This window comes from Fulmarus glacialis, unplaced genomic scaffold (genome assembly GCF_000690835.1).
Source record: "Fulmarus glacialis isolate BGI_N327 unplaced genomic scaffold, ASM69083v1 scaffold39834, whole genome shotgun sequence".
Lineage (NCBI taxonomy): Eukaryota > Metazoa > Chordata > Aves > Procellariiformes > Procellariidae > Fulmarus > Fulmarus glacialis.
Window position 1 is genome coordinate 1 of NW_009206837.1, and position 25994 is coordinate 25994.

A 25994-nucleotide genomic window follows, 5' to 3' on the forward strand; every position below is an offset into this window, starting at 1 on the left:
AGTTGGCCAGTATGACCTGTAAGTTGCTGCTAGAAAATGTTCTGTACCATTCATGCAACTGCATATAACTCCTAATTTTGTTGCATTGTTAAGTTAAATAGAAAATTTTGTCATTCTTGTTCAATTTTGAGTTGTTTCTAGTCGTTTCACTATTTCTTCACATTAAAATTTGTGAATTGTATCTTGAAATAAAATAATAATAATAATAAAAAAAATTTCTGGCGAAACTTGCTGTTGTCTTTTAATCCTTGTTTCTCCTAACATTACCTATCATACTTGAATAATATTTGTAATATCAATGTAATGCACTGTCTGCAGAACATTGGATGTTCCGTTCATTTTATAAAGGCTCCAGTTGCAGATTTGCATAGCAGTCTGAAGCAGATGAGAATTCAGAAGTTCTGATTTGAAGTTCAGGAGACAGCTACCTTTAGCATTACTTCATTTACAGATTTCCAGATTGTTTCAGCATACCACGTTGTGAGAAGAAAGCAGTGAAACAGTTCAATTACATTTACCTTAGCAGGATCAATCTGTTAGTCTTTTGCAGAACTGTAGCATAATTTAGAAGCATCATTAAATTATGGTTCAGTCTTCTTCTGTGGCACGTTCAGGGTTGTTAGACTTTTTTTGTTACAGCTTTTTCTGCAAGATATTTGTGTTGCAGAAGTCTCACCATGACTGTTGGGGCTGCTGAATGTGATTTGAAACTTAAACACACCTTATAGCCTTGCTTTTACTTGAGGTCTTGTAGGAATATCTAAGTCAGTTTGAGGCTTTGGTCTTTTGAACTTAATTCTGGTGTAATACAGAGATTTATTATGCATAAAAATGAAGGAATCTGAAGGAAATCTTGATACTGTAGATCCCCAAAATTTGCAGGTGATTTTTTCTGTGCAAGTTGCAACTTACTGCTTTGCACACACCTAAATAGAATTCCTGATGCTGAGAATTCTGCAAATCTCCGAAGCAGTCATTCAGTTATGTCAGATATACTGTATGCTTTGCAGAAAGTAATTTGCTTGCTTACTTTCTTTTGATCATTTTTGAGTATCAGGTAGTCTTATATTCTTGTTTCGGTTTTATCCAGTGGCATGGAACATTGTGAAAAATTTGAGATTTCAGAAACTAGTGTAAACAGAGGTCCAGAAAAGATCCGACCAGAGTGCTTTGAGTTACTACGCGTACTTGGCAAAGGTGGCTATGGAAAGGTAAGGAGCTCTTTTCTACAGAAGTAAATCCATTACGCGAAGGGCGGTTAAAGTGCTTGCTTGCTGCCTTTGGCAAGGGCTAATCTTCCCATCCCGTTTTCTGAAAAGTTCATTCTACCAGAAGGTAACCTCAGGGCTGCCAAGGTTGGTGTCATGGGACCGAGGTCACTGGCAGAGTCTCACCAGCTGGTGGCAGTAGAAAATGTCCCAAACTGGTTCTGGTTCCAATCACTAGCTCTTCTCCTTCAGGCAGCGTTGCAGTTTGTAGGTGATCTCATCCCTCTTTCGCAGAACTTTGTTTTTAACTTAAGATGTCTAATGCAGTCATAATATGTGATTGCTTTTGTATTGGTGTTGTATAGGTATTTCAAGTACGAAAAGTAACTGGAGCAAACACCGGGAAAATATTTGCCATGAAAGTTCTTAAAAAGGTAACCTGAATGTTCACGTTTCACTACTGACTGAATCTAAAAAAAATCTATCCCTCCCTTTAGCTGTTCCAATTATCTAATTATATAATATACCTAAAATTAAACTTTATGTGATATATACAGTTGTTACCCAGGTACAGTTGGAATTATAATTAGTCTTTAACTAAATTGTTCTTAGCAGCTAATTTAAATAGCTCAGGAGGTTCCTTCCAACCTAAATTGTTGTACAATTCTATGAAATAAATAAAGAATTAAACTGCTGCAAGAAACCTGTCATGTTTTGTATATATCATGGTAAATTTTGGGTTTTTTATTATGTTGTTGAATCATATGTAGTGTTATGATTTAGTAAACTCAGAAGGGACTTAAATATAAAAGTTTGCCTTGTTTAGCATGTTCTTGTGCTCACATATCTCTGCTTTTTGTAGGCAATGATTGTAAGGAATGCAAAGGATACAGCTCATACAAAAGCAGAGCGGAATATACTGGAGGAAGTGAAACATCCCTTCATCGTAGACTTAATTTATGCCTTTCAGACTGGTGGAAAACTCTACCTCATCCTTGAGTATCTCAGTGGTCAGTATATGAAATTTGAGAATTTGGATTTCTTATTCTGCTTATAAAAAGCCAGCTAAGTGTTGGCATGGTGTCTTGAAAATGTAAAATAGGTTAGCATTAAGAATACACAGAATAACATAAATAAACCTTCTAATTCAATAAAATAAAGATGAATGAAACATAAAATAGTTATTTTTCATGACAGTACAGGAGAGGAAGATTTTTAATACCTTTTCTTCCATCAGGCTTGTAATTCCTGTATGTTACACTTAGATCCTGTGCAGTCATACAGAGTACCTGAGTTTTTAGTCCTTGCAGGTTCTTTGTGAAACAAGAAACTTATCTTTATTTCACGGATAGGAACAGACACAGATGAGAAGCAATTTGCTCGAGTTACAACAATAGGAAAAACCGGACAGAAACGCTGTTATATTTTTCAGCACGCTGTTTTGGTTTCTTTTGGCATTTCTTTAGTTGATAGAATTCTGAGAGTAACAGGATAGTAAATTCTCAGTGATTTTTTGTGAAACAACTTTCTGTGGAGCAGAACAGAATACCTGTTGCTTATAGTTTTTCTAGAAAATAGACTTTTGACTGACTAAAAATTATAGAATGCACTTTAATAGAGTATAAGCTCCTTTTTCTCATGACAGGAGGAGAACTATTTATGCAGTTAGAGAGAGAAGGGATATTTATGGAAGACACAGCTTGGTAAGTGAAACTATTTTGGTAAATTAATAGGTTTGGGGTTTTTTTCCCGAGTAATAGTATATTCTGACTTGAAAAACTATAACTACTCATTCATTTCTTAGTCTAGTGAAAAGAGCAGTTAACTGGGTTTTGGGAGGACGTATGTGTTCTGTACTTACCGGTTTGTGCCAGTCTTACCACAGAAGAGGGTCCATTGCTGGTTGCTGAGTGAGGCTGTATTACATAGGGTTGTGGTAAAGGAGGTATTTTGGGTGTTGGAGAACAGACTGTGAAAGACTTGATGTAAATGCAATTTTTTTTGTTCTTGATCCACAAAAAATTTTACCAGCCAGTTACAGAATTTCCAAGTCACTGTAATGGCTGTATTCTAATGATCAGATGTGTGAAGTGATAAAGGTAATTATGCTAATGAAGGAGAAAAAGCCTTTTAAATAGTGATATTCTACATATAAAAAAGTTGAAATTATCCCGTATTAATTAGGCTCCACACAACTGAATACAGTTGTATCTTCCTACAGGGCATGCTGATAATGCCTTAGAAAAGCTTTGATGTACATATGGGACTGTAGTACTATTCCACAGATAGCACTCTGGGTGCTGCCAGTTACCTTCTTAGCTTCATTTTTCTTTTCTTCAACTTTGCCATCTAGATGAGGTAATACAGATTGAAGTATATTTTAAACACTAACTGGTAAATTCAGATTCCTCCAAATACATTCATGTTAAGATAGCTACTGAACAGGTAAACCTAATGCTAATGGCGTAATTTTGTAGTTGATCTTGGAGTCTGTATGCCTTGGCAAGCCAACCTCAAAGGCATCACTGTTTCTCTATTTATTCTCTCATACACTTCTAATGATACTTTCAAGGAACCATTGTTACGTATGTAATAGTCTTAGTGCTTAAGATGCTTTGCATGATTGAATACGTCTAATTTTGTGGCATATGTTTCCCTTCAGCTTTTACTTGGCAGAAATCTCAATGGCACTGGGGCACTTGCATCAAAAAGGAATCATCTACCGTGATCTGAAGCCAGAAAATATCATGCTTAATCATCAAGGTAGAAATATAGTAACAGTTACTTTGCCGATCGTTTGAAAACAATTCTTCAAAGGTCACAAGACTTCACTCTTACGTGAATTTCCTTAGAACAATGGCGTGTTCATTATCACTCTTGGTATAACTGAAGAATTGCCAAAGCTAATTGCTTGCCCTTAAACACAGTTTCTTCGGCTTGAATAGGGCACAGCAAACTCCAAGTTCCATGTGTATAGACACAGGCATTTTTTGAATGGTTGACTTGCTATTTCTGCAGGTCTGAAATTTTTCTTCTACTGGGTCACTGTAAAGTACGAAAAGATCTGTATCTTCAGTGTAGCATCAGTGACATTTTAGTAATAGAGAAGACTGAAGACGTTAGGAAAGGTAATTTAGGTAGGACGCCAAATCATCTGTAGCTGAAATGACTTACCTAGCTGTTGACGCTTTATGTGACAGGAGTAGCAATTCCTGAATGCACTGTCACATTGACTATAGGACAGTGATTAGTCTGGCAATCTGTACATCCAGTATTTTCATGTTATCTTAAATAACTTACTCAGTCTAAGTCTTTGTACTGAATTATTCAGGACACTTTACAATTTGTTGAAGGTTGTTCTCTGAACTTTGAGGAAAGCAGTAAAATTCAATAGCCTACTTTCTTGTGTGAATGATGCTCTACAATCTTTATGTTTAAATACATTTGTCTATATGTGAATAAGTTTTGGTAGTTTGTCTTGTTTCTCTTCACCAAGTGGCAACACTTTCTCATGAAGGTATAATGCAGAGGTTTTGTCTGTAAGTGTGATTACCTCATTCTGTTTTATGACTGTATTGCTTTGTCAGACCATTGAAGATATCTGGAAATAGTTCAGAGTTATTACATACCCATGTTAAAAATTCCTATATTTTTAATGTTACTTATGCAAATGTCAGAATTCTGGCAAGTCTTAAATTTTATATATTTAATTTCAGGTCATGTAAAATTGACTGACTTCGGATTATGTAAAGAATCTATTCACGATGGAACAGTCACACACACATTCTGTGGAACAATTGAATACATGTGAGCTGCATGATGAAATAGAAAAGTATTACTCTGGGGGTAATGGCTAAATTTTGCCTTTTTTAACTGACGGTTCATATGTTCAGTCACTTACGGAAATTTTACTTGATAAATGTGGTTTTGTTTGAAAACTAGTAGTCAGAATTAGTACTAAGCTTGTTAAAATACGTTCATATTTTCAATTTTTCTGATTATAGGGCCCCTGAAATCTTGATGAGGAGTGGGCATAATCGTGCTGTGGACTGGTGGAGTTTGGGGGCATTAATGTATGACATGCTGACTGGAGCAGTAGGTGCACAGTTATAATCGCATGTATTTCTCTTTGTAGCTTTTGTAGTTACCTGTATGCTAATTCAGATGCATGTATAAATACGTATATATACAAACTGCAAGTAAGAAATATAACTAAAATATGGCTACACTTACGTTGACTACAGTCATGAGCTGCTCTCAAGTTATTTGGAAATCTCATTTGCAGTAATTTCATCTGCTTTATAAATTACTGAAGTGAGTTTTGTGTACACAAATAAGAGACCTGAACAAGTCCTATTTTTCCTCCCATTACAATGGTGCTTTCTAGCCTCCTTTCACTGGGGAGAACAGAAAGAAAACAATTGACAAGATTCTCAAGTGTAAACTCAACTTGCCTCCCTACCTCACACAAGAAGCCAGAGATCTGCTTAAAAAGGTAGAATTTTAATGAATGTCAGTACTACATGTGTACGTAGAAAATACAAATATAATGATACCACTATGGCTATTCAACCCATGCTTGTTTTACTACTAAGTCAGTCTTGTTTTTGCACGGTACAGAAAGTGATTTTCCTTGAAAATACAATTGTTTTCTAACGAATGCAGATTTTCTGATTGTTCTGTATTCATTCTGCATGGTATTCATTCAAATGATGATTCATGTCAGAACTAGTCTGGTCATAACAGCATAACTGATTTTTCTTTTTTGGATGTTATTTCTCCTTAAGCTGCTAAAAAGAAATGCTGCCTCACGTCTAGGAGCTGGTCCTGGAGATGCTGGAGAAGTTCAGGTAATTTTCGCTTAACTCAAGAATTCTTAAATTACCTCATTGAAAATAAAATAGCTTTGAGGATACATCAGGGAAGGAGAGTATGTCTGTCTTGAAGTGTAATGAGCAAAAAGGCAGCCACATGTGACAACTGATCAAAATTTGAATGCTCTAAAGCTTAACAAAAGCAGCTGTCTACCTATTTCATAATTTGAGATTTGGAAAATAACTTTTATTCTTTAGCTCTGTCTTCCAGTAGATCTTTTTTACTAGTTGCACAATGCTAATTGTACAGTCAACCATGTAAGAGCAATGATACTCCAGCATTCTGACGAAAAACCCGCTAGCCCTTGTGTTTAGTGCAGGTCTTTCAAGGGAAACATTCAGTGTTGCATAGTTAAAGTTAAGGCAGAGGTCTAGTTCCTATTGCTTCCAACTTGACTTTTTTTGTGGTGAGATTAACAAGGTACTAGAGAGTCCTCCTTATTTCACAGTTCTGATAATTTGTCATTAATACAGTGTTTTGTCATTATTTTTAGATATCTAACTTTTAAGGTTGAAAAATGTAGAGGTTTTTTGCATGTCAACTGACTTTCTCTAATACTTTCAAGAAAAACAGGATAGGGACATAAGTTGTCTGACTTGGAGGTACGGTATCAATTTTCAGCTCTTCCAGCTACTCTGATATAGTGCTGCAGAATATATTACACTAGACCCATGTGTGATTTTGGAAAGAAAGACACCACAGAGAGGGTCTTAAAAGAACATGCTTATTAATTCTTATATTTCTGAGATTTCAGAGGGCGGATTATAACTCTGTGCTATTGCTAACTCTTGTAGGCTCACCCGTTCTTCAGACACATTAACTGGGATGAGCTGTTGGCACGAAAGGTGGAACCTCCTTTTAAACCCTTATTGGTATGTACTCAGAATGCTGTGAGATATTCCTTGTATGCCTTTAGGAAAGGTCTTAAACAATGTGGAATCTAAAACTTAGAAACATTCGCTCTAACAAACTGGAGCGCCATTGATTTCTGGTATTTTAAATAGTTAAATGCATCAACTTAGTTACTGGTTCTCAGATTCGCTCTTATCAAATTAAAGATGGCAGATCTACCACCTGGTCTACCACCTGATCTACCGGATCTATGCAGATTTTTTTTTCTGAGAACTGATGCTGTATTAACATTTAAAAAAACTCTTAAGTCTCCACACAGTATGAAATACTGGCTGTCATGAGCGTGCTCTTCTGTCTTACTACTCTGTAGTCATGGTACTCATCTGTCACTGGAATAGGATCTTGCTTTTTTATGAGAGAAAGTGGCAAAAATCAGCTAAGAGCTAATTTATCCTTCTGTTCAGTCTCCCGGAGGAAGAAGGTTCTGCTTCAGTTCTAATTCCTCCTGCTTCTAATCTGTAGGTTAAACAGACTTGCAAGTGCAATTATCTCTGAATTTTTGCTTCTAAACATTATACAGTAAGTCAGTACTTAGTTGAAACTAAGATGATACTAGGAAGAAAATTAACTCTATCCTAGCCGAAACCAGGACATAAGCAAAAGTAAATGAAGTCACCTAATTAAGCATTTTGTATGTTTGCTTATTAATATTTAAAATGCATCTTGTGCATTATAGGCAGTAATTAAAGTTTACCTCAAACCAGTGATGTGATGAATAAGCCTTTATTATCTTATCTTATATTTTGATGGTGTGGGGTGTGTGCCTTTTTTTCCCTCTGGGTACAATTAGCTACAGCAGCAATGGGTATTGCCACCCCGATAGTTCTTGACTACCAAAATCTCACTTTAAACTGACTCAGGCATCACTAATATTGAGCATACTGCAGCATGGGGACTCCAGACCTTTTTTCCCCTCACTGTTCTGAATGAAATTCAGAATGACACAAGACTGATATTTCCAAATGAATTATCTGAAGATAGTTTTGGATTTTTCTGTTATTAGCAAATTTTATGAAAGGTACTTGTACAAACCAGATGGTTTTTGAAAATGTGCTTCCATGGTTGCATGAAGGCCTGCACAAATGAATACATACTGCCTTTTCAGTTACACTTACGAATGAGAGAGGGGATCTTGGAATTATATCTGTTGTTCTTTGACTGAATTAAACAATGTTCTTCATAGTCATTTACTCCAGAGTTGTCATCTGTTCCTCACAATATAAACACTTCTGTATCTGCAAAAATGGGATGACATTATCTGGAGAGGCTTCCAAAAATTAATAGTTGCAACTGTTCTATACTGGTTGTGACGAGGGCTAAACTTGCAAGAAACTGACATTGTATTTCTAAAAGTTTTTGTTTGTAATTTGAGATTTTTTTTTTTAAAGGCATCTTTTTAATTTGTGTTCCTTTTTGATCCATAATTTTTGCCCCTCCCCCTTGCCTTTATTTCTCAGTGTCAGTGCCCATAGTGACCTCCCACTGGCAGCGACAGGATTCCGACACCACTCCAGGGTTTTACTACAGCAGAGCTCTGCCAAAAACCTATGGAATGAACTCCATCCAGAGGCTACACTGATCACCGCTAAGCCATTTGGTTGATATCTGTAATATAAACCCTTAATCATTTTGTTTTTGCAAAGCAATCTGAAGAGGATGTGAGCCAGTTTGATTCAAAGTTTACACGTCAGACACCTGTTGATAGCCCAGATGACTCTACTCTCAGTGAAAGTGCCAACCAGGTCTTTCTGGTAAGTGAGCCAGGGACGAGTGTGTAATGACTGTGGAGAGGTACATTGCGTTACTTGGAAACAGTAGGGCATTTCAGGTAAATTAATTCCATTGAATCTTTAACACCTGATAATTGAAGCAAACTGTCGTCATTTTAAACACGCATTCTGCAACAGGTTTGAAATGTTTAAGGGCTTTGAAAATACTTAGTTTGATTATTGCTGACGTTTTCTTTATATAGATAAAACAGCCAACAAACATTGCTTACTTTCTGAAATGTCAGCGTTCTAATTCATAGTTGCATTATGAACCCTGGACATGTCATTGCTTTCATAGTCATGCAGAGAGAACAATGTCCATTCTATAGATCAAAATTAATTAAATTGAGCACGCCTTTGGGAATCTGTGACTGATCAGAAATATCTGGGGTGTGCAGGCACCCGGGTGATGAACTCCCTAAAGTCCTGCTGTTTCCACGCTTCGGGAAGTGAGTAGAAGTTCATATGTCTACATTTACCCTCCTTTTTATAATTTTCATTTACTATTTCATGCCAATCATAACTGCACAAGTGATCATAAATGTAAATCTTGCCTGTAAGTTACAGTGCATTCATTCCTGTTTTGCAGGGTTTTACGTATGTGGCTCCATCTGTACTTGAAAGCGTAAAAGAGAAATTTTCTTTTGAACCAAAAATTCGATCACCTCGCAGATTCATAGGTAGCCCTAGGACACCAGTCAGGTATCTTTTTTTTTTTTTTTTTTTTTTTTTTTTTCTTTTTTTGTAATAAACTTTTTGGTAAGTAGTTGCAATAGATCTGCACTAGAAATAAAAAATGTGGCCTTTCTTCTCAGTAAGGCCATCACTTCCATTAGAAGTGCAGCATCGATCCTATTTTACAAACCACATTATTAGAGACAAATCTATGGTGTTTGGCAGCACAGGAAGTACTAATTTGCTTGCTATTCAACGCTGATACAGCCTCACAGCCTGGTGACTTTGGTACACCATTCCTCTAGAACTGTTTTAGAACATCCTAAGTACTTATGTGCCGCTAAAGAATCATGTTAGTACAGAAAATTCCTTCTGCAATCATCTAGAAATATATCCTCGCTACTCAAATGAGAGAATTTTACTTTACAAGAGACCGTGATAGAAGCTAGACATGGAAACTTTCTCAAACTTCTGCAAGTGGAAGGAAGAATTATAAATGCTTCTCGATAGGCATTTGAGTTCAGCTTCCTGCAGGGTAAAGGACATACCTTGGTGCTGTGTATCTCTTCATCTCTGATTTTTATATTTCTTGTTTTAAAGCCCTGTAAAGTTTTCCCCTGGGGAATTCTGGGGAAGAGGTGCTTCTGCCAGCGCATCAAATACTCAGACACCTGTGGAGTATCCAATGGAGACAAGTGGAATAGAACAAATGGATGTGACAGTCTGTGGAGAGGCCTCAGCACCACTTCCAATCCGGCAACCAAACTCTGGGCCATATAAAAAACAAGCTTTTCCCATGATTTCCAAACGACCAGAGCACTTGCGCATGAATCTATGACAACACAATTTTTTTAAGCCTTTGAAGGTGGAAAACAAAGAACGGACATAAGCCCCCTTCAAGTTGAAATAAGAGGGCTTGTATGGTTTACTTTTAAAAAGTGACAGTATCAAAGAGTCAGTCATTGCACAGAGCGACTTGGAAAGCAAAGAAAAATGGATTTTTTTCTGTCAATCAATGGTGCATAAAAAACTTTAGAAAATGGTATTGCAGAACTCTAGGCACATCATCTAACTGATTTGCAGTGACATCTTCTCACCTTATCAAGGATTTTTCAGCTTGATAGCTTGAAACTGACAGTATTAAGGGTCAGGATGTTGCTTCAGAATCACTGGTCTAGCGGTGAATGTGTCAAGGAGGGTTAGCCCTTTCACTAGGCAAAGTATGAAATGCCTATATGCTTGCGTCTGAGGAATAATTAGCATGCAAGCTTGGTTAAGCTGTTTCCTACAATGGGGTGGAATCAAAGATGAAAGATAAAATTAATTGGTATTTCACATTCAAAACATAATGAGTTTTTTATATATATAAAAATATATATTTTTCAAATAGATTTTTTGATTCAGCTCATTATGGAAAGTATCCCAAAATTAAAAATGCAAAATAATTGGTTGCTGTGAAGAAAGTAAAGGCTCTAGTTCTGATTCTTCTCCTCATGAAACAACAAATCAGTAAGCGAATCACTCAATTACCAGCTTGGCAATGTGGGGTGGGAGAGAACTGTTTCACTTGCTTACCCAGCTGAAATACCTGTTCCTGCAAAGACAAATGGATCTAATCAAATGGCAATGCTGCTATGTTCTAGGCTTAACTGGAAGCCATGGGCTCACATATATGTCCTGCTTATTTCATCCTTGTGCTCAGCAGACATTTCACTGGGAAACATCACTTTTGTATACGCTAGTCACTTAGATGGAGACAGCTGAATACGTTCAGATTCTTACCCATATAAAAGATAAGGAAAAAGTACATCGGAATACAAGGTCAGTAGAAATATATAGGAAATACCACAGGAAACATATACAAATTCTACATGGTATAAGGAAATAAAACTTTTTTGTAGCCACTGGGTAAGAATTTGAGGATTTTTTTTAATAAAATTTTGCTTATGGGAGTTCCCTGCCATTATACATTTCTAAATTTATCAAGATTTTTTTCTATGCTGGGGCAATAAATTTGCTGATTGTATGAGAAAAGTGTTAAATGGCCTTTCAGTGAATGTCTTCCACAGTGGGTCAGAACTTTAGCAACTTAATTTAGGAAACATGTTCTAAGGACACTATTTATGTTTTTGAAATTGTCACAATCTGTACAAATGACTTACAGGTACAAAGAATAAAATAAAGGTAACTTTACCTTACTTAAATACTTCCTGCCTTAAAGAAAGCATTTCCATGAACATAGCTGGTGAAAGGGTTAATATCTGCAGAGCTTTACACTAGTTAGAGTGTGTATGGTGTGTGCGTGTGTGTATATGATCATGCAACTGCATACAAGTCCTGTCACTTTTTGCCTGCCACACGTTGCATTATCTTCAGTCAAACTGTGCAAAGTCTACTTCTAGTGTTTCACAACAGTAGGGATTTTTTTATAGATTCTGCTTACTCGATGTATACTGAATCTTTTTGAGCCATAGGATCCAAGCCATAAAACTCTCTAAGCATGTTGAATCCAATCAGAGTGCTGTTTTCCAAAATTTGCAAGTTGGAAGGATTCATCAATATCTTCTTGATACTAACAAAGAACCAACAAAAAATATGGTTATGATTGAGCAAAAATTAGTATTTTTTTTTCTTCCTGATAAGCTTTTTGATGGAAATTTTCTTTTTTTAGTTTTATAAGAAAAATCAAGTTACCTTATAGTGACATAAATTGTACTGGAAGATTGCCATTTTTCATTTGGTAATACGGCCACTGGTGACATGTTGTGAAACTGAAATCAAAGTGCTCATGTGTGTTTGTATTATGCATATTTGCAAATACGCAACACTTCAAGCAGTGCCTCTCTGTGCCACTTGTTAACATAGGTTTCCTAACATGTTTACTGAGTATAAAGGAACTTAGTTTAAAAAAAAAAATTTTTTTTTTTGAGGCAGATCTCTCTTGGTCCTGGTTGCAGCTTTTTGGTTGGCTGGATATAACTGTCCAGTAGAATTGGCTTAATATGGCTGGCAAGAATGGCAAGAGTTGTTTGTCTGAGTTCACTGATTAATTACAATTCATTGGTTTTAAAATTAAATTTCGTGTACTGTCAATGTTTCATCCCATAGATTATAAGTTTAATTCCCTACCATGACTGTGAAACTTCTGGAGTGTGACTCAGACAGCAAGCACACACTATGCAATATGGTTTATCCTGTATTTATTTGTAAAAATATCAGACATAGATCCTCTATATATATATAATAGTGTCAAAATTACTAGTCGTGAACTAAGGGGAGTGGAGTTCTAGCTCCTGTCTGGCTATTTCAGATAAGTGCAGAATGCATTGAATATTGGAGAGCTTAACAAGTGCTTTCTTTTGTTCATTTAAAAATGTCTTAAATTTTTCATTAGAGTATAGAATCTTATTTTTTTTATTTTGTACAAGCTGCGCTTTTTTAATTATAATCACTGAAAAAATCACTATAATTTGATTTTATAGGATTTTTGTAGCATTACAAAAATATAGTAAAACTGAGGTTAATACCTGTTGTGGCTAACCATATAAAAGTATTAAATCTTAAACTTGAACAAAAGTCATATTTTTTTTTTTACTAGATGTTAAATTGGGGAATATTTTGTTCTGCAGGTCATTATCACAAAAGGTTTATAGGTCAGCTGTGTTACCAGCAGTTTTTCTTTTCCCATTTGATGCAGAAACTATTCTGGTATAAGATATTCAGAATTTCATAATTTTTCTCTGTGGGAGTGATGCATACATTTGATGCCATTCGTGTACTAAATTGTAATTTTGGGAATGCTGGAATAATTCCTACCAAGACTGTCTTAATTGTGCCATCTGACATTTGAATGTCATCCTGGTATTAGCTCATAATAAAAGATAAAAATAAATGAGTCAATTGTTCTTTTGAATATCCCTTTTTTTTGTCTTGCTATCTAAAAGCTGAACTGCTGGAGAACATTTAATATTTGAGTCCACTCTAACTATACAGTGGATGTTTACTTTGGGTCTATTCTCTTTTTAGTATTAACTCCCAACCTGCTCTCACTGTTAATCAAAAAATGCATCAAACATTGAGGGAGACTACTGTTGTTCTTAGGACAGATGCTTGGGTTTTGGTTCGTTTTTACAAATTCTACCTCTACAGCAGGGTAGTTGCTGTTTCATTTTCCCAGCTTAGAGGGAAATCCTTTACCCTAACGGGTCAAGAAGGAGGAGAAGTTATTAAGAACACGGCAAATTACTTAAATATTCTTCCTGCAGATCCTTGATTATATACCGTATGCAGTTCCTATATATGAACTTCTACAGATTGTTCTCTTCTAGATTAACTTGGCTTTGTAGCTGTCTTCAAGAAACAAACTTGAGCTGCCTTAGTAGAAATAAAGGTAATCCCTATTCTGTTTTTTCATCTTTCACAGTTTAGTGGAACTAAATATACTCAACCGCTGAATAAGATGGATGTGAATAGCAATTAAATGCAAATTTAAACATATGCTAATCCAAGTGACCTGTTTTTATTTTTTTTAAGGAAGTAGGTAGGCCCTAAGTATAACTGTGGATCTAAATCATTGTCTTTCATGACAGCTTTGAAGGGAAAGGGAGGGAGGAGGAATTCCACTTAGAACTTAAAGGACCTGACAGATGCTAGTTCTGATCAGTCTGTCTTACCAGGGGCTGGTACCTTCAGCTAGATTCTTGGGCTCTTAAAAAGTGGCTATTGATTGCCATTTGCCATCCTCTTCTCTGTTCTGTTTCCTGCAGAGTCAGACATGGGCTGGGTGTCTGGGTGTCTGTATGTGTGGAAACCAGGGCAGCTACCCTGGCCTGAGTGGGCTTCCTAAGGAAGAGTTGCATCTTAATAGCCTGATGCTGACAAGCGGATCAGAGAGGATGTCATTCATGGATGTAAGTTACTCGCTTTTTTCCCCTCTCTGTAATTAAGATGAGAATGACTTGTTTCATTTATGAAGTGTAAATTTAAACTGGCTGATCAAAATCTCTTTTTAGTTCTTTGTTTCTTAATAAACTGTGTTTGATACTACTACTGGGTTTGGATAATTTTCACTGGATCATAAAGCAAAAAAAATTCATCAACAGAGAGAGAATAAAAGACAAACTGTTCCCTGATCCTATCTCTGACCAATATCCACCCTTACTCTACTAAGGTGGTGTTACTACTATGTGGTAGTCAGAGATCAAAGGATCAGGAACAATCCAGGGTTGACTTAAAGCACTGACACCACGTTTTGTTGTGCTCCATAAAATAGTCTTGGTGAGCTTTACAGGCCAGATGATGCTGTCGAGTTCTCATGTTGATTTTTTTCTTAACCACAACTGTAATACTTCTAAATCAGTTTCGTATTTTTAGTAATAATGCTGGCCTTGCATACGGTCCTTGATGCCTTAATTCCTCAATGTACAGTATCTGTCTCAGATACTGAACTACTTGTTGAGGTAAGTAGTTTATGAATACTTTTGTTCTATAGCAAAGGAATATTTAGTTCAGGTTAATTTCTTTCAAATTTCCTTGCATACTTTGAACATATATGTGTAAAGCAGCGTGTTTCTTGATCTGTAACTACCTTCCTAGTTCATCTTAGGTCTGCCAGTCCAAGCTGTTGGTCCTTACAGACCACTTCAGCTTTGTGGATCCTGAGCATACGCTAGCACCAGCAGGAAACTCGCTGCAGGCTTTTGCTCACAAACGGCATCCACGCAAAAACGTGTGTGTTGTTCTTTTGCATGAGTGAAAGCTCAGTGCCAGGACTGTGTAACTTATCTGATGGACCAGCAGGCTTCCTTCTCACTATTCTCTGCTGCATAAGCAACGGGGCTGCTATTTACTCATCTTGGGGATAAGACAGTAAGAAAGCATACTTGTTTCTCAGATCTCTTCCCTTAGTCAGGAGGGTAGTGGCTCTGCTTTCAGGACAGCTGTTTGTATTAAGCAGCTGGTGCATCTCAGAATCTGTACCTTCCCAGTTAATAATCCAGGAATGGTCTGGGTGATTTAGATCTATTGTTCTAAAAAGATTTTTCGGTGTCTGTCAGAGTACTGGAATTCTGATGAATGGCTATCCATTAGTGGTATGCAATTAATTTAATCAATATTCAAGTATTAGGAAGTGCATTTCCTTGCTCTAACATCACGTCCGAGTCTAATGAATTTTAGTTTGTATTTTCTCTGAGAGGATTTTTGAATTAAAAAGTGATTAAGCTGTTGGTATTGGCATTTCAGGAAAAGGTAATCCAGGATAAGTTACAATTTTTACATTGCCCAGTATTTTAGAAAGGGTTGGTTATTACATCTGCCCTTATAAACTTTGTATTGGGCTTAGTCACGTGTTCTACTCACACAAGCAAAGCTTTTTTTAAAGGTGCCATTTGTTGACTAAATTAAATACAGCACTCAAATTTTTTTTACACAGTACTCACACAATACCTGTATGAAGAAAAAAACCTTAAACCACTCCTTAGCTAAACTGTATGTTCATGATTAAGTTTGGGAAAGTCTAAATACAATTGTGTAACCAAGTGAGCTGCCAAAGTCTCTGTGGGCCCATGAGAGATTCAGAATCCAACCTTAAGTTCCCCCTACTCTTTTTTTGTTCTGATTCAGTTCTTGTCTGTCTCTCAAGGGAAGTTCTGCTGCAGCAGCAGTCTGAGTATCAGCACTGATGAAATTTAAATAACAGTTCTGATCTTGTATGAACTTCAAATGCAAGCTAAGGCATAGCTAGATTTCTCTGAGGAAACAGAGAACAGTTTGTTCTGACTATAGTGGAGGTACAGGGACAAGCCCATTACAGCACAGCTCTGGCTGTGGCCAAGCTCCAATTCTTCCCTGCCACCCTCAGGACTGCTCTAACACCATTCAGCTGCACGTGTTCTCCAAACTAAGTACCTCACCTGCTGGGAAAGGCTTCCATGAGAACCAGTCTCTTCTACTCCCATAAGTTTCCAATTACAGACTTAGAAGCTTTTCCCTGTTTTTTTTAAGCTGGAGTCTTTTTCCCCAGTCACTCAGATACCATGGTGGAACAATCATAGGGCACATTTACTCTGAACTGCAGTAAACTTCACACAAAAATACAATTAGCAAATACACAGCATGCTATAGCAAAACCCAGGTTAAACATGAAATGGTACCTCTTAGCTTGAATCTTCCATCTCATTAGATTTTTATTCAGAATACTAAATTCTACTAGTATTACACCTCTAGCTGTACCTTTAAGGGCACTCTCCCATCATGCCCTGTCAGCCTATAAATCTGGCTGTGTCAGCTGCAGCTTTATAGTACTCACTCTGCCTGGCCATTTGAGTTGCTACATCATTCATCAAGTAAGTGTTTAACTTTTTAATTCTGTTTTTTCCCTAATTTAGAAGTTTCCTAAAGCTATTCAGTTAAGACAAGCTCAAGTTAATGGCAACTCAATTTAACTTTCCTGTTACAGAATAATTTGAGTGGTTTTTTTTTTTTTTTAGTCTTTTCTGAAGAGCAAGGTGAAAAGAGACAAGCAGGGAAAAAAAGGTGAGATTGTACATAAGTTAGCTCTATAATTAGCATAAAGACTAGTCATGAATAAGTTGTAGCATTTGGAGGTTTTTTGTTTTTCAGAGACATTAGTTTAACAGGAAAAGTATACCTAGCGGTGAGCTGTTGTTATGTGCTTCATGTAAGTTAATACTGAAACAATAATGAATCTTCTTTCTTTATTCAACATGCACCAAACAAATAGATTTAAATGCATTTATTCTCTCTGATTTTTATGCATACTACAAATTGCAAATATAGTATAAAATAGATTCTCCCCTGTAAGAAAATCTGGTTCCTGTTATGACAAAAATATAGCATTAAAGATTTGTTTTAAAAATACCAACTTTATAAAATGCTAAGTAAAAAACTAACATCAGTGCTTGGTTTATGTATTAAGCCAAAGATCCATTAGAATTCTACAAGAACCTAAAGGGGAAACATCTTATTCTTGTGGCTTATCTCCAGGTACAGTGAGAAACAGTTGCTGTTAAAGGTGCATGAGTAAGAAGCTAATTTCTCTGATCTATTGGGCTAGCATTAAAGGACCTTTAATGCCAAGTGTGACAAGTAGCTCTAATTCTCACTGTAGTCCAGAGTATAAAATTTGCTCATAATCTTAATAGAAGTGGTAGGTTGACCTTTTGGGTTGAGTTGTGTTAGAAAGATAAATACAATTTAGTACAGTCTGGAACTCTACTTAAAGTTTTAAATAAAATGTTGAATTAAGAAGCTGCTGCAAGAAGTAATGCAGCATTTTTCAAGGACTTGATTGTTTCCTACAAGAATCACAAGAGAAGTAATGCTGGCTTTGTGCATTCATTCTGAAAACTTACTTTTCTATACTTAAGAAGGTCAAGTTAACATTTTCTGCACTGTTTTAAATACTGGAACTTTTCATAGAAGCATGATACCTAGAATTTGGAAACTTGTTCCTTATGATACCTACAATTTAATCTGCAGTAAACTGAAAGACCTTAGCTTGAACAAACAAACTGTAAAACAAGTTGTTTGACATGCTTTAGAAAATCTGTAGATGCATAGATGTAGCTCCATCCTTCCACTTGTTAACATGGTCTGAAATAACAGTTCTGCAGAGTGGACACGTTTTTTCTCTATTAAACCATAAAGAGATGCATTCTTCACAAAATGTGTGCTGTAATGAAAAGAATGAGAACTTAGAGCTTCTAAGCTCTTCCATTTATAAGACGGTGTATTATCTGCATAGCCTGATTTCTAAAAATAATCAGAAGACATACACTCACTAGTCTAACTTTATGTAATTTTGTTTACCAGTTGTTTAAAATGTTCTTAAGTTTGCAAAAAAGAATTCTGATTATGTGTATTACCTGACAGATAAGCAGAATAGGCTTCTGAAATTCAGCTTGGCAGATTGAACAAATATCATCAGATTCAGAACACTGTCTCTTGCTAGCTGTCACCCCGTAGTGCTGTAAAACAAGGTATTTTCAGCAGATATTAGTTTCTTGGGGGGAGGGGAAGCCAAAACAAAACACAAAAATACCAGGACAGAAAGGAATTGGGAATAAGGGCTGCTATGTCAGGGAAACTATTCAATCCCTAATCCAACGAAATATTGTTAAGTTTTTCAATGGTTGTCTTGGGGCCTAAAGCTTATGTGCTCCCACTTACCATGCTGTCTAGTTAGTATCTTCCACTGATCACAGTTACTGGAAAAATCTGTATCAGTTTTATTTTAACAGGGAACTCTGAGCAAAACACTGTGTTAAGTTCCAACTTGATCAAGACAGCACTTAGAAAGTGAGAAGTGCTTTATTTTCTCTTAGTTCAATGACACTGTGCTCCAAAATCTATACGTTTTACTGCATGAATAGCAGACTCTAAGCAATACCTCTTACTGTAGAGAAAGATTATCTAGAAACTTACAATTCTAACAGAAGTTACTTGCATGTCAATTATTTTGGTAAGCTTCAATTCTCACTCTATTTCAGCATAAAGCTCTGCCTGCATCCAACCAATATTTATCCCAGTTAAAAAGTAGGAAGCAGGACAAAAAGGGCATGTTATTACATTTATCTGAAGAGACATGCAGAATAGATTTTTTTTTTTTTTTTTTGTTCGGATGACAACATAGTCAAGGAATTCAGACTGTGAAATGGGAGAACAAGTATACAGGGTTTACTTTAAAAATTCAGTTGTCTATTGCTAGAACAATACAAAGTAATATAGGAATGAGGTATTTAAAAAAGAAGTATTTTCATGTAAATTGGGCTTATTGTTTTGTCATAAGAGAATTCAGTACTCACTGGTCGTGTACAAAATATCCGTAAGACCTGCCTGAAGTTTCTCAATTGTCCAAAAAAGCTCAAAAGCTGAAATGGGAAAGAAAACCTGAGTTATGCTTAGTATTTTTCTCTGTGAACTAAAAAGCTTCCAAGCTTTTGTGCAATGCTGGAAGTCTCGCTGCTGATTTGATGTTGGCAGGAACATAAGCAAAGCTATAGTTCAGACTGACCCTATTTTAGTTGCTTAATATGTAACCGAACTAAGAATTTAGCTTGAAGATTTTTTCCCAGTAGATGTCTGTTCTTTAAAAGAAAAATAGTGTTGAGGTTCTGAAATGAAGCACTCGAGTGCAAATATACCAGCATTATTATCATATATGCACTAGTCTTTAGACTTGTGATTACGATACCTTAGCATTATAAAGTATTTTTCGTGTTCAAAGCCGAACTTGTACCGACTCTGGTTACATTTGGGGCAGATTAGCTCTTTGGTGAAGTAGACAGCCAGTGTGAACACTTACGTTTAACTTGTTTACCATCGCACAGGATACTCTAGCAGAGAGAAAATCTGGTTTCCTGGAAAATGCTGATTCTTCTAGCTATTAATTTTATCTTTATTTTTGCAAGCTCTTTTCCTTAATATCTGGTTAACAGTCTGATCAATGTCTGATGTGAGGGGACCTACAGTAACAGTATTCTTTGCTATGCAACCTCAATCCATTCCCAGAACAGGTGCAGGAAAAAAAAGATTTAGTGCCCTGAGCCAGTATTCCTCTCAGTTTTGGAAAGCTGTATCAGTTAAACTGAAGCATCGACTTGCAAGTCAGTTCAAAGACGGGAACGTTCACAAATGTGTTAGTTTATGTGCCTCTAACCCTCCAGTGATAATTACTGCAAAATAGTTTGAGAGGAATGTAAAGCTTACATACTTTTAGGATGAGGTAGAGAAGGCCCAGCAATATCCCAAGGGTCCATCCTAGTGCACTGTCCAGCTCCCCATAGCCAATAAGATAACGGAACCAAACTGGTATGGGGACAAACATACGGTAATACTGGCAGAGTTCTTCTAACAGCATGTACCAGTAGCCCTGAGCAAGACATGCAAAGGAATCGCTCAAGATTTAAAATATAAAGGATTTTTAAAATATAGAGAAAAGATGCATTGTTATTCTTTTGAGTAACTTCCTCTCATAATATCTTGAAACAACTAAATATGAAGCATGAAAAGGAGTGAAGATCAGATGATGAGTCTCACCACAACTGTACAAATAACAATAACATGATTGCTGTACTGCAGAAAATCAAATTAATAGACTAAAATAGGATGGCTTTGTCAGATGCCTACCTTCTTAACAATGCTATCAGACTTAATCTCATAAGCATCAAAAAAGAAAAAAAAAGTTAAAGGAAAATAAGACAAATTTGGTCATATACATCAGCTTGTCATTAGCAGAGTTGTGTCCTGCATTCAGGATTAAAAAATGAGTGTAAGGCCCATTCTTTTATTAACAAACATAAATTACAAACTATTTTCCTGTAAACATTATTTCATGCCTGTGTAAGAAGCCTTATCTTGTGATAATTAACTCCTGCATAGGATGCAGTGGTAAGAAAATGGTGGTGGTAGGGGGAGAAAGAAGCATAGAGTAGCTGGACTGAACAGGTAAACAGAGTTCAATGACACCCTAAAAATTACTGAATAACAACTACAAAGCACAAGTGTCCCACACAGAGCACTGTGTGTGCATGTATAATCATAAACATTTAGCTTAACTCTTACTTTATTTCCTTAAAAAAATAGATTTATAACAGGGAAGAAGTACTTATTCTATAACGTACACTGGATAATGCCATGTCTTGCCGCTATTGACCAGATTCCCTCTTTAATTTAGCCACAGCTTAGGTCACAGTTGGTATAACTGAATTTTCAACAATTATTTTTCGGATGTTGTATTTAAAAAAAAAAAAAAAAAAGAAATCTTGATTATAAACTGGTATTTAGAGAAATTGGTTGTCTCTGAGAAAAATTTTGTCCTGGTACATTTAAAAAGATAAATCCTACCAAAACATCCTGTTCAAATGCTGTCATGTACAAACTGTACTTGTTCTTTCTTTCTTTTTTTTTTAAAACAGTACTAGTATTTGCTATTTTGACATAAAATTTAATTTTTTTCCATATCTCACCTCGGGAAGCAGATAAAAATAAGTACCCCACCAACCAACGTAGGCTTCTATAAAAATCATTAAACTTCACTGGTTTGAGGAATTAAGCTATGAATCAAATTCAGTGATCTGACACAAATACTGCTTAAGTTTATTAACAAAAAGAAAATTCAGAATTATTTATGAAGAGACAGAAAATACAGCTGTTTGCATGTGCAGATCTTAAAATCTTCCCATGTCAGTTACTGTCAAGCATGTAAAAAATTTACTGTGCATCAGCTGCTCGGTGCTAACCGCCAGTATACACATTCTTACATTGCACCAAATAAAAGGTTTCTTCATCCCCCCCATTTAGAGACAGAAATAAACCTATTCATCCAATGACATAATACAAGCAATTGTTTCGGATCAGACTGTAAACCTTCCTTAGCACCAAGCAGAGAAGAACATGAAATCCACAGGGTTTTCTTGCCCACAGTATAGTGGTGGATTATATACAGACCTTTAATTAAAAAGATTTTTCTCTGGGTAGAATTTAATAATTAGCTAATTTTACCATAAAAGAATCATTGTAAGGAAGCAAAAATATAGCTTGTTTCCTTACCTTGGATTTAAAGGACATCATAAAAGAAGGCACCAAGAGAATAAAGCACTTGAAGCTCATGAAGAGGAATTTCAGAATAAAGTCTGTGACTCCCACAATCCAAAGTACCTCCCAGAAGTTCATAAAATCCACAGTAGGGTTTAAAAAGATTAAGCTACAAAAAGAATTATCAGAAGTTACTGGCGCACCCTATTTAGAGGAAAGCATAACCAGAGATTATCATGGCAGGCTTAATTAAAAAAGGAAACCTGGTTTACATAGAAGAATATTTGCTAAGAAAATGAACTCTTTATTGCAAATTGATCATTTAGGATCTCTGTCAACCTTTCAGTTTTTGAACCTTCCTTCCTGTATCTTCATCACAACCCCCATCCTCTAGAGACAGGCTTTCTTTCCCATTTTAGCAATACAGCCTTTGACTGATTTACAGCTGAGACTGTAGCTACAGAATGGTAAGGGGGGGGGGAAATGGGTGACATAAACTCCACAGTGCCCCAGCATGCCATATATTCAGTACTCCGAAGGTAGGGTCAAAGCTAGGAATCAAACCCAGGTACATTCCCCGTGGTACAGTAGTGCCATTACACTGAGTATGGGGTCTAATCTTGCAAATTCCAATATACTCTTTTCAAGGACAGCACTTGTTCAGTTTGGCAGAAGAGGAGAGAGAGAGATTAAAATTAAAGAGAAACCAATGCCACAATTAAAGAAAAACAGCAGCAGCCCAGATAAAATGTTCCCAGTTAATATTTGAGTAATTTATGATGTGAGTAGAGATGTTCCTCTACTTACCTGTAATACAGGGACTGAGAATGAAAGGTGTAATACAAGAGGAGAGATGATCCAGTTAGGTATACTAGTAACCAAGCACATTGCAACTTGGAGCACCGTTCCTGTAAGATAATTGTAAGGACATATTACAGTCCTTATCTCAGTATCAGTGTCTTAAATATCTCTCTAAAGCACTAAGTCTGTTGCACCTGAACTTAGTTACTACTAGAGGATTTTATCTTAGTGGTTTTAACCAAATAAAATAGGAGAACTCAATGGAAAGGTAAAGCAGTAATTTTAATGTTTTCAACATAACGATTTCTGTGTGCATCAAGGTTTTTGCTAAAAACACAACCAAAACCCACCCCACTCTGAAGAAACAAATTTTCCTTTGGGTGTGAACAGAGACAGCTGAAAGTTTAAATTGTCATCTGCTATTTGATTCCACAAATATAATTAAGAAGTTCTTCCATAAATTCCAAAAAGCTTTTATCAGTTGAAGTGATTTTAATATTCAAAGTCAGAGGGGAAAAGCCCCTCTTTTTGGATTTTGCAAACCTTACTTATCTGAGCAGCTCTATGCTGTATAGAAGCATTAAGACTTTACTTCCATCTTGAAACCTTGACACCTAATATTACTAGGTAAATAAAACAGTATCTCCATTCATATTTCTTTCAAAAATTGATGGATAAAGGTCTTTGTTAACTTACATTATTTTGTTGCATAGGGTGATACTTACTCTTAGAAAAACCTGATTTACTATGCTTTTGTTTGCATACATGTAAGTTGTTAGCAGCCCAATTCCAAGAGAAATGCCTATTAGGAAAAAAGTGTCAGTTATACCCAAGAAAATAAAAAAATTTACTGAACTGGGTTAAAAAACCAGCCACTTTTAGTATGTCTTTGTAATTACAATTAATAGCTCTGAGTTCAAGCCAGAATAATTAAGCAGATTGTACATATGCCAGCAGAGGAAACAGAAGCCACTGAAATGTAGTTTAGTAAATCTCTCTTTCTGATAAATAAAGCAAATAAAAATAAAGCTAAAAATAAATTGAATTATATTTCAGGCATGGTTATTAGTATATCTCTTTGGGAGGAGGGTCTGTTCCCTCAGACCTTATTTTGTTATACTCTACCAATTATATGCTGCATGATCAATTTGACACCCAGAATCAAGATATAAGGCAGACTTTTGTGCAGCCACTGGAAGAGGTATCTGAGCTCTGAGAGGGAGCTGCCGCTGTGTTCCTCTGAGTCTGGAGTAGAATCGTCGAGCCCCCCTGCTTCGCTGTGGGCATGTCCATGTGAGTGACTTTGGGAACCTGGCCTTGAATGCCGGGAACTCGCATTTTCTCTGGCTTCGCCCACAGCAGAGTTTAGCTGTATGTGAACATCTCCACTATGATGGCACGAGCTCGCTCCTGACAACCTCGCTGCGTGGGCGCTCTGAGAAGATGAAGAGTCATCACCACTCCCTTGGATGTTGTGGAGATGACTGCGATTTGGTTGCATGGTGGGATTTTTTTCTGGTCCAGATTCTTGCTATTTTGTCTCCTAGAGTGAATTACAAAAAGTCACAGTTGAAGGAAGAGATAACTAGTTCAGGGGAAAAAAAAAAAACCACAACAAAATAGCCAACACAAAAATATAGTAGATTGTACTGAGTGATTGCCTGCATGAAGTAAAGATTCTTTTTCTGAGAGATACTGTCTGTCTGTGTTCTGAAAGCTGGCATGCTGGGTTTGCACCCGGTCTCCACGGGGCAACTTTCTGTGTGCCATATTAAATGACTTCCTTTTATTCACGTGCAGATTTTCTAGCCTGCAGTGAACCTGGCTGCCTTAGTAAAATCTAAAGTTGCTTCAGTGCAAATCAGAACAGCAAAAGCTGCTGAATAGGAGAACCAGCACTAGCTTGTTCAGAAGAGATCTTAGAAGTGCTGCATAATTTCACAAAAATAGTAACAGTAGTAGGGCAAAGAAGGAGCAAACAATGATGGGAAGGAAGCAAAGAGTGCATTTACATGCATCCATAAAATGGTAAGCATTTGTTCCGACAAGTCTAGTTGAAAGCCAGTGCATGCTCAGAATGGAGGGCCATTATGAGATTAACGAGATTATCCTGTCTGGGTAAGTGAGCAGAACCAGGTTAGTCCATTTTGTAAGAAGCATTTAAAAGAGCCTGGACCATATGGTCTAGGTGAAAAAAGAAGTGCAGCCAACAAGCAGTAATCTAACAGTGAGACCACCCAAATGAGTCTTATTTATCTTTCCTTTGGCATCTTTCTGTTGTCTTCCTGGGCACTTTTTCACTTCTGTATCAGTCTTTACGTTGGTCAAATAGTGTTAAATCTACTTCTCTGGACTGGTGTGACATCAGAGTCACGATTTTGGAGAATGCTTTGAAGCTGGATTTGGCACAACACCTTGTCACTATCAAATAATAGTACTGAAACATTGGAAATTTTGTTATAATCCTTTTTCAATAATTCAAACTCTTCCAGATTCCTCTTTGAAATTATTTTTTCCAAAGCTTAGCATATATACACAGCTAGTTTAACTGGGGATACAAAAAGGTTGAAGCAAAATTGGTCTTGCAGTGCAAGAAGTTCATAATATATTTGCACAAACCTAGAATCCTTTATTTAGCCTTTAAAATGGAGATTATATTAGAAGAGAAAATTGCATTAATTTAGACAATATATGAATACAGGAACTTAGTACCATTTAGAAGTGCTGCTGCTACTACTACTGTATTTTTGTTGGCCAAATATTACATCATACTTCAGCCAAAATTCATGTTCTGTAATTTTATGCACATGAATAGTCAATAAACTGGAGATAGTATTGACTTGTGTGAGCAGAATTACTGTGTGCCTGCAGGATCAGGCCACGAATGCTGTTTTTAAAAGGAGGGGAATAAAAAAAAAAAAACCCCATTAGCACTCCTCAGTTAGTGGTTTAGGGCCTGCTTCTGCAAAAACTGACAGTTCGGTGTTTAAAAGAAGTGAGCGATCCCATTGTTCGAGTAATGCAGCTTCCCCTGGCGCTCCGCCTAACAAACTTTCAAATAACTAAGTTATTAAACGGGATTTCAAAGCGTAAGAAATCCGCACGCAGCGGACGGCTTCCAGAATTTCTTCCCCCCAAATCAGATAAAATCTTTGATAAAGGCTCTTCCCCTCGAACATTCCCCGTATCTTCCCGG

General features: G+C 36.5%; 2 protein-coding genes across 2 annotated transcripts; one reads left to right on the plus strand and one right to left on the minus strand.

Annotated features, from left to right (window-relative positions):
• The first annotated feature begins 6 nt into the window (after positions 1-6).
• Positions 7-11391, plus strand: RPS6KB1 (ribosomal protein S6 kinase, 70kDa, polypeptide 1). Its single transcript, XM_009575890.1, has 14 exons — positions 7-18; positions 1091-1211; positions 1574-1642; positions 2071-2218; positions 2854-2911; positions 3871-3971; positions 4925-5015; positions 5213-5303; positions 5596-5703; positions 5996-6058; positions 6878-6955; positions 8639-8746; positions 9354-9466; positions 10040-11391. The coding sequence occupies exons 2-14, from the start codon at positions 1095-1097 to the stop codon at positions 10275-10277; spliced, it is 1383 nt and encodes a 460-aa protein (XP_009574185.1). The 5' UTR covers positions 7-18; positions 1091-1094; the 3' UTR covers positions 10278-11391.
• A 6428-nt stretch (positions 11392-17819) lies between these two features.
• Positions 17820-24299, minus strand: RNFT1 (ring finger protein, transmembrane 1). The gene is made up of 8 exons (XM_009575891.1): positions 23924-24299; positions 23524-23600; positions 22805-22905; positions 22013-22166; positions 20175-20333; positions 19267-19332; positions 18328-18429; positions 17820-18134 (listed from the first exon to the last, which is right to left on the minus strand). The coding sequence occupies exons 1-8, from the start codon at positions 24297-24299 to the stop codon at positions 18000-18002; spliced, it is 1170 nt and encodes a 389-aa protein (XP_009574186.1). The 3' UTR covers positions 17820-17999.
• Positions 24300-25994: the final 1695 nt, after the last annotated feature.